This window comes from Octopus bimaculoides, chromosome 23 (assembly GCF_001194135.2).
Source record: "Octopus bimaculoides isolate UCB-OBI-ISO-001 chromosome 23, ASM119413v2, whole genome shotgun sequence".
Classification (NCBI taxonomy): domain Eukaryota; kingdom Metazoa; phylum Mollusca; class Cephalopoda; order Octopoda; family Octopodidae; genus Octopus; species Octopus bimaculoides.
Genome location: NC_069003.1, coordinates 18,426,781 through 18,434,594, shown reverse-complemented (window position 1 = coordinate 18,434,594; position 7,814 = coordinate 18,426,781). Strand labels below are relative to the sequence as shown.

General features: G+C 35.7%; 1 protein-coding gene across 2 annotated transcripts in view; it reads right to left on the bottom strand.

Moving 5' to 3' along the window:
• Nucleotides 1–1,981: 1,981 nt before the first annotated feature.
• Nucleotides 1,982–7,814, bottom strand: part of LOC106867820 (kelch-like protein 11) — an 11,616-nt gene continuing 5,783 nt past the window's right edge. Inside the window, exons 2-3 of one of the 2 annotated variants that reach the window (XM_052976053.1) lie at nucleotides 5,308–6,342; nucleotides 1,982–2,181 (exon numbers count right to left, since the gene is read on the bottom strand). In XM_052976053.1, the coding sequence (XP_052832013.1) occupies nucleotides 2,153–2,181; nucleotides 5,308–6,342 (1,064 nt within the window). In that variant the 3' untranslated portion in view covers nucleotides 1,982–2,152. Of the gene's footprint in view, nucleotides 2,182–3,203; nucleotides 6,343–7,814 lie in introns of those variants that run through there. The other variant, XM_014912842.2, reaches the window with a different exon arrangement.

Genomic DNA, 7,814 nt, shown 5'->3' with positions numbered 1-7,814 from the left:
TATATATATATATATATATATATATATATATATATATATATTCACAATAAGGCTTTCCTACACATGTTTGTCCCCCACCTACCGACTTTGTTTCTTCATAACTTCCAGAAAAATGGATATGTTTTAATGAAATTTTCTACAAATATGCTTCAGATATTGTAGATTCCAATTATGTTGGAATTTATTGTGAAAAAGTTTTCTGTAAGTGGGGAGAGGAGCTTCAGAAAATTCTTATGAATGAGCTTTCAGAAAAAATTGCCCATTTTTCTGAAAGTTACGAGTAAAGAAAGCCTTCTCGTGTGACTTTTCCAAAACTCCTCACCCTCCTCTTGGAAAAAAAATTTTTCATCACATATTCCAATATAATCAGAATCTACACCATCTGAAGCTTGTAATATTGACTTAAGTCTTTAGGCTTAAATAAGTGTTTTTAATCATAGGTCTATTCAGAATTTACTTGGTGCTAAACAGCAATAGATAGTTAAATTGTCTATAACTCCCTTAAAACTGACCTTGTGCCTGAGGGAAGTAGTCTCTATATGGATGTTTTCAAATGAAGAGATGTAGACCAGAAACAACAGTCTATCAGCAAAAGCTATGATGGTCATTATACTGAAGCCAATCTATTTCAATGGAAATGAAAAACGATGCTGATATTGTAAACACGGTCAAGCAGCTGCTAAATTTTTTTACCCCACAACCTATTCTATAGAAAACCTAAAACAGGTCAGGTGAAAACGCCGATCCACTAGCTTCAAATTATAATTGATTAAAAGAGAGGAAAACAGATTTTAGAATAAAAAACTGAATATATCTTCAGCAATTATTTCGCAATACAAAAAAATAAAAAAAAAAAAGGATACCTCTAAGAGTTTTATTTGAAACTGTGGGTTCAGATTTCTATAAAGTCATTGCTCAGATGGTTTCTTCAAGTTTGCTTCACAAGTCAATCCAGAGTAACAATGACATATTAACCGTTTTGGAAACATTGAAAGTCCGAAGGCACAGATTCAATGATTTATGTAAGATTGACTTAAAAAACTACATCTGAAAATGGGGCCCTAGTTCAGGAATTCCAGGATTTTAAGGAGCATGGAACCACCTCTCAACCTAGGAATGCTTCTATTGTTCCCAAATCTACACTGACACGGGGTAGAAGCACCTGTCAGTGCACTTGGGTTAATTAGCATATTAGGGCTTCCCCACATGTGAAGACTCGATCCTATACATGTGAAGATGTGATACGATGGAGCCAGTAAAGAAACTTTCATGTTTCAGTGGAGGGGAGGGTGGCTGCAGCAACGCATTGTGGAGTACAGAGAGCAAGATGAAGCAAATAAGACACCTTCCTACCCCCACTGCATCTGTCTCCACCCTAACCGTCTTGACTTGGTCTTGCCACTGGAGTAAATAAAGATGGTTATGGACAAGATAGTGTTTGACGGTGCACAACACTTTTTCACTTTGTTTAAAGTGAAGCATCTCACAAGTCATCAGTCATCCTTAAAGATGACTAGCTGGTCCTAATCGCTCTGATGGACGAGCATGGAAATGGGTTTGAAAAGAAAATCTCTATTGAGAATATCAGATAATCTTTTACAGATACTTCCCACAGACAAAAAGTGAAACTTGGTACATTAGCAGCAAATTGATACAACCCTTAGAGAATCAGATACAATGCTTTACACCATATGTGTACCAACTCAACATTCTGGGTTCAAATCCCGCCAAAGTCAACTTTGCCTTTCATGGGTCGATGACCACCACCGATACCAATCCAGTATATTGGGAGAACAGTAAGTATTGGGTAATTCCATAAATAATGAATTTTTTATACCTCTTATTTTTTCAAAATTAACGATAAAGCTGTTTTTTAATCCAAAATATACTCCCCTTCAATGCTCTTCCATCAATCTGGTACGCTTGCAAAGCCCCTTTTCCAAAATTCACCTGTCCGTGATGAAAAATACTCTTCCAGTACTGAGCAACAGAGTTAAGTCTAACAGAACCCTCTAGTACCTTCAGCACTTTTTAGAATCCAGGATCCAATTTATTGCTTGCATTTGGGCCAGGTTTCTGGCTTGAAAATATTTCCGCTCTTACTTCTATGCCACCAATTTCACTTTATCCAGCATCTCATTTCATTACCTTATCAGTCACAGTGAAAGAACAACGTAAAGTCTTGTAATGATGAAAAAGAAAAAAAAAATAGTATTAAAAGGTTAGCAATAAAGAGTTACTGTTGAGATGACACTATCAAGAAGTCCATGTACCAGTTAAGATTGAAAGAGGAGTTAAAGGAGGTAATCTCAGTTTTTGATTTAAACACAAAACAACAATTTTAAGAGGAATGGGTTAGTCAATTCCATAGGTTTTGGTACTTGATTTTTTTCTTTAGTTGTTGTTAATGTTAACAACCCTGAAACAATGAAAGACAAAGTTGGCTTCTGCAAGAAGATAAAAAGCAGGTACATATACTGCAAGGCTTTGTGTCCAATACTCTAACAATTCTGCCATAAAAAATATATTTTAAATACATTTTCATAATTTTAAGTATTTTTCTATTTATTTAACTATGACCATTACATGCTGGCTTATCACAACCACAGCACCTGTTCTGTCAGTTTTGCTATATACCAACAGAGGGAAGAGGGGTCACTGCTGTCTCTAGTGGTCGAGAGTCCAGCATTGACGAGACCAAGAAAGGTCAAAATCATGTGATCTGGTGGTCTCAGCACTAGAAATGATGAGGGGTTATCTCCCTACAAGCATGCATTTTGCACCAAAAGCCAATATGAGAATTTCTCTCAGTAGCTATTGCAGTAAATCTTGTTCTAACAGAACATCAACATTTAAGTGAGGATAAATATTACCTCTCAAAAACAATATTCCCCATTCAGACACAAGAACACATTTAAGTAGAACAGGAAAATACTTTTCTAATAGTGTAATGTTATGCAACCGATAAGCTAAACTGACTCATCTATGGATAATCTCAGCAAAATTGACAGTTGTTCTGAATTAAACTGATAATGATTCTGGATTAAGCCTAAAATTTGTATGAATCTGGTAAAATTTCAAAGAAATCAATATAGCATTTAATAATCACAGTTAAATAGAAAAAATTAAAATTTTGAAAATACATTAAAAATTTTTTAAACATATGCTTTTAAAATTAAATTTTAATTTCAAAAACAATAAAATTTAATTCATGATATCTTTTATTTAATGAATAATTATGACTTAATTTACACACAATGTCAGCGCATTTTGAGGGAAACGGGATTAGACTACACCATTGACCCCAGTACTTGACTGGTTTTTATTTTATCTACTTTGTAAGAATAAAAGCAAAGTCGACCTTGCTAGGATTTGAATTCAAAATGTAAAAGACCTCGGAAAAAATACTGCAACAGAATTTATCCAATGCACCAGTGATTCTTCCAGCTCACCACTTTTTAATGAATCAAATAATTAATTGTAATTGTTTAAAAACTGTTTTGAAACTACAGGGCTCATTCAGATTTTCAGGACTTTACGCTAAGAGAAGTTTCCACCTGAAATGGCGTGCCAGTCAGTCACAGAGATAACCTTCACCCCCAAGTCATTGTTGTATACTTAGCTGTACCTGTATAGCTCCGTATACGAGACCAATACCCTAACTTCTAGTTCATGCCATGTACCTGTAACTCTAGCTCATGATGGTTTGCATCAGCAAATAAAGAAAAATGTTTGAAATTTATTTATTGAAGTATTTTAATTTATAACATGCATTTTCAAGTTGAATACCACCAGGCATATTTGTAAAAGAGTTCTATGGAAATATAATTCAGTTTTAGCTACAGAGATTGATATATTAATCCTTTGAACATAATCAGCATATGCTGGGACCGATATTCTGCGTCTGAAAGTAGAGTAGCTGACTTGATAAAAAATATTTGGATTTTAATCTCATGAACCCAGTTAACTTTGATGGAATTTGAACCACAAGAAATTTTGGTTAAATGGCAGTCAGGAACTCTGTATTCACAGAGTTAATAAAACATGTAATTCAATCTGCAGTTAGAGCATGGAAGAATCACTTTAGTTATTTAAGAACACAAGAACTTAATTCTATTATAAATGTGAAAATTTTGTCACATTCTCTGATCTGGTGACTAACACAAAAGGAGTTCCAGTGAAATTGTTTGAGGACCAGGATGCAGAAGAGCAACAAAACTTCCTGATACTCTATAGTAAACAGTAATATTCAGAAATAACCAAAAGTGAATTCAATATTTTGCCTTTGTTCTTGAATGGCTAAAATGACCTTCCTTTGATGTAATTGTTTGAGATGTTACAATTCAGAATCTTGCTTTACTCCAAGAGAGATGGAGTGAAAAGGTATGCTGTTTGTCAATAACAAGTTCTTTTCTGAAGTATGTTTCACTAACTGGCAGATTGGTTTATAAGATCTTGTGTACGACAATTTTATCTGTGATACTGCAGGAAGATTGCATGGCGGTAAAGTGGTCCAACTATAACTTAAGAGATCGAATACATAGATTTGAAATATGTAAGGGGCTTTGTGAACTGCCAAAACAATTTTTTGATCTACAATCTTAGAAATAAACGAAGGAAATTTCACATTAGTAAATTTAAACAGATCGAGAGGTAAGAAGGACATTTCAGGAATAGGAATGTTAAATCGTTCTCGAATCCAGTTCTTTGATTCTAATTCAACAGAATAACATTCTATAGTTACTATAGTTCGAGAGAAGTCACTGGGATTAAACAGTTTCTGTTCTGAAGCTGGTTCTATAAAAATTATTCTGTTTTTCAAAATAAAAGCAGACGAGAATCCAGAATATTCAAAATTCTTCAATACTCTGGTACACCAAACATGACAAATAACTTTATTTAAGTTACATTTTATTAAAATTATCTGCTCTTTGTCACAGTCAACTTCTACTGGAGTGCTTTCAGAAATGTTCTGTGTTCGGCTTGTCTGGAGTCCGATTCCAAAGAATAAATGTCCATCAAAAGGAATGATTAAATGCCATTCCCTAAAATAGAATGAACAGTTGTCAAAATGACAATAAGTATTCAGATTTTCTCTGAGGGAGCCAATTTGGCTCCAATTATCACTGATAATATTATAATTGAATATGCGAAGGCACAATGATCTAACTGGATTTTCACAGACCTTCATAAAATTTGCATATATTTTACCGGAATAGCAATAAAATACAATTTTACATGTTTCAGAACGAGTTCTTGATTCGGAAAGCAGATCAGAGAACACGGTGGATCTAATAATATACTTACGCTGTGTTGTAAGATTCACAAGTTCAATACCAAGCTGTTCTGAAATATGCAAGACTAAATAATTTCCATCAACTATTCCGAGTGGCACACCGGAGAGATTCGGAAGAGTTTTAACAATCCAATTTTGGGATTTTTCACAGAAAAAACTTACTGCTTCTGGCAGCAATTTTTCACCAATCAGAATAGTCCACGTATCTTGCTGCCGTTGAAAAAATTTGTTTTCTTGTTTTAAATTATTTTTAATTTCCACCGAATTCATTTTGGAAAAGCCAGTATTATTATGAGAAAATGGTTTCAGCTGTGTTATTCTATTGACTCTGTATAAGATTGAGTTAAATCCTCGTTTTTCTAAATAGTTCAGCAATAATTTCTTTGCACTGATCCGTCTGTTATCATCTACACCTAACCACTTTGTAATCAAGAAAATGATATCTTCAGGTTTTGACCAACGAAATACTGATTGGTGATCGATCAGTTCTTGGATACAAAAGGCAGGAAAATGCCTCATATCAGTATTTTCAACAACTTCCCTACAAAATACTTCTTCTAAAAGTGCACCAACGATTACCTTCAATTGTTTTAGGTTGTACAAGTGACTAAGTTTCCAAGTCATCAGAGAATTTAAAGGCTTCAAATTTAAAGCCAGGAATTCTGAACAAATCCATTTTAGCATTGTTAACAAAAAATATTCTGAGGCGTGAAGCACCTCGACAATGGAATCTATCTTCAAAGAAATTTCCCCGGTATACATATATTCAATAATGGACTTCAAGACATCTGCATCTGCAAACATGTCTGTGTAATCGATAATTTTGCTGTTACTTTCTTGGCAACTGGAAGCAAACATTCCTTGGAAATATTCGGACGCAGAGACCAAAATAACACTGTGTGTTCGAATGTGAGTTTTACCAACCACCAGAGTCACATCACAGAAGATGTTCTGTTTGTAGAATTGGTACAATAAACTATCTCTTCGTTCAATGCTGATTTTGTCTTGGTAAGTCAAAACTTCTGACCCTTCTGTCAACTGGTTCTCTGAGAAATGAAAGAAAAAAAAAAGGCAAATAACTGGTTAAAGGGCAGCCAAGATTTTGAAGCTGTAGGATTTATGTTGGAATTTTCATAAAGAAGGTAAGTTGAAAGTCTTTTCATCACTGCAAATGTGGACTAACAGAAAAAGTACCAGGGAACTTCGTAGAGAAAGGCATTGGTAATGTTGCAAGAGTGGGAGAAGGCTTGCTTTATGTATAGGAACATAATTTACTGCTACATTAATACAAGGAGTATTCATGCAATACAAGCAAAAGAATATTCAGATGAAACGACAGATGACAAGTGCAGAAAATCTTCATCAGAAATTCAACGTTTGAGCTAATATTTACATATCAGTATATATTCTTGTTGCCATGGTGTGCTTTCTTTTTCTTCTATTATGCCAGGGAGGGAGCGAGGGGGGGAGAAACAGGGAGGTAGGGAGTCGAAGAGAGGGAGAGAGAGAGAACAAGCGATAGAGAGAGAGAGAGAGAGAGAGAGAGAACGAGACCGATAGGGAGAGTGAAATGGACAGAGAGAGAGAGAGAGAGAGAGAGAGATGGACAGAGAGAGAGAGATAGAGATGGACACAGAGAGAGAGATAGATGGACACAGAGGGAGAGAGAGTGAGATCGAGAGAGAAAGAGAGACAGAAAGAGTGATGGAGAGAGAGACAGACAGAAAGAGTGAGTGATGGAGAGACAGAAAGAGTGAGTGATGGAGAGACAGAAAGAGTGAGTGATGGAGAGAAAGCGAGAGAGACATACAGAAAACGAGAGAGACATACAGAAAGCGAGAGAGAGAGACAGAAAGCGAGAGAGAGACAGAAAGCGAGAGAGAGACAGAAAGCGAGAGAGAGACAGAAAGCGAGAGAGAGACAGAAAGCGAGAGAGAGACAGAAAGCGAGAGAGAGACAGAAAGCGAGAGAGAGACAGAAAGCGAGAGAGAGAGACGGTGAGAGAGAGAGACGGTGAGAGAGAGAGAGACGGCGAGAGAGATTGAATAAAAATAATATCTACAAACTACCGTTATTTAATCAGAATAAATATTTAGGCCAGTCTAGAAGGCAGATGCGATGGGGGAGCAAGTTGCAGTCTATGTGGCCAGCCTTCACCTTTAACAAGAATTTATACTAACCACCATGTTTATCTAGAACAAATAATATGTATAATAACAATGTACACTACACTTATGCCCGGTAGGTTTCATTAAATGCGGTCACATATGTTTTATTAAAATATTTACCGTAATTTGAAGTATGTGCTTGTACATAAGAGGACGCAAGAAAGAACAAGCGAAAGAAAACGAATGAGAACAAACGAGTAAACAAACGAGTGAACGAGTGATCGAACGGACGAACGAACGAGTGAACGAACGAACGAACGTGTAAACGAACGAACGTATGAACGAACGTACGTACGAACGAACGAACGAACGAACAAACGAACGAACGAACGAACGTGTAAACGAACGAA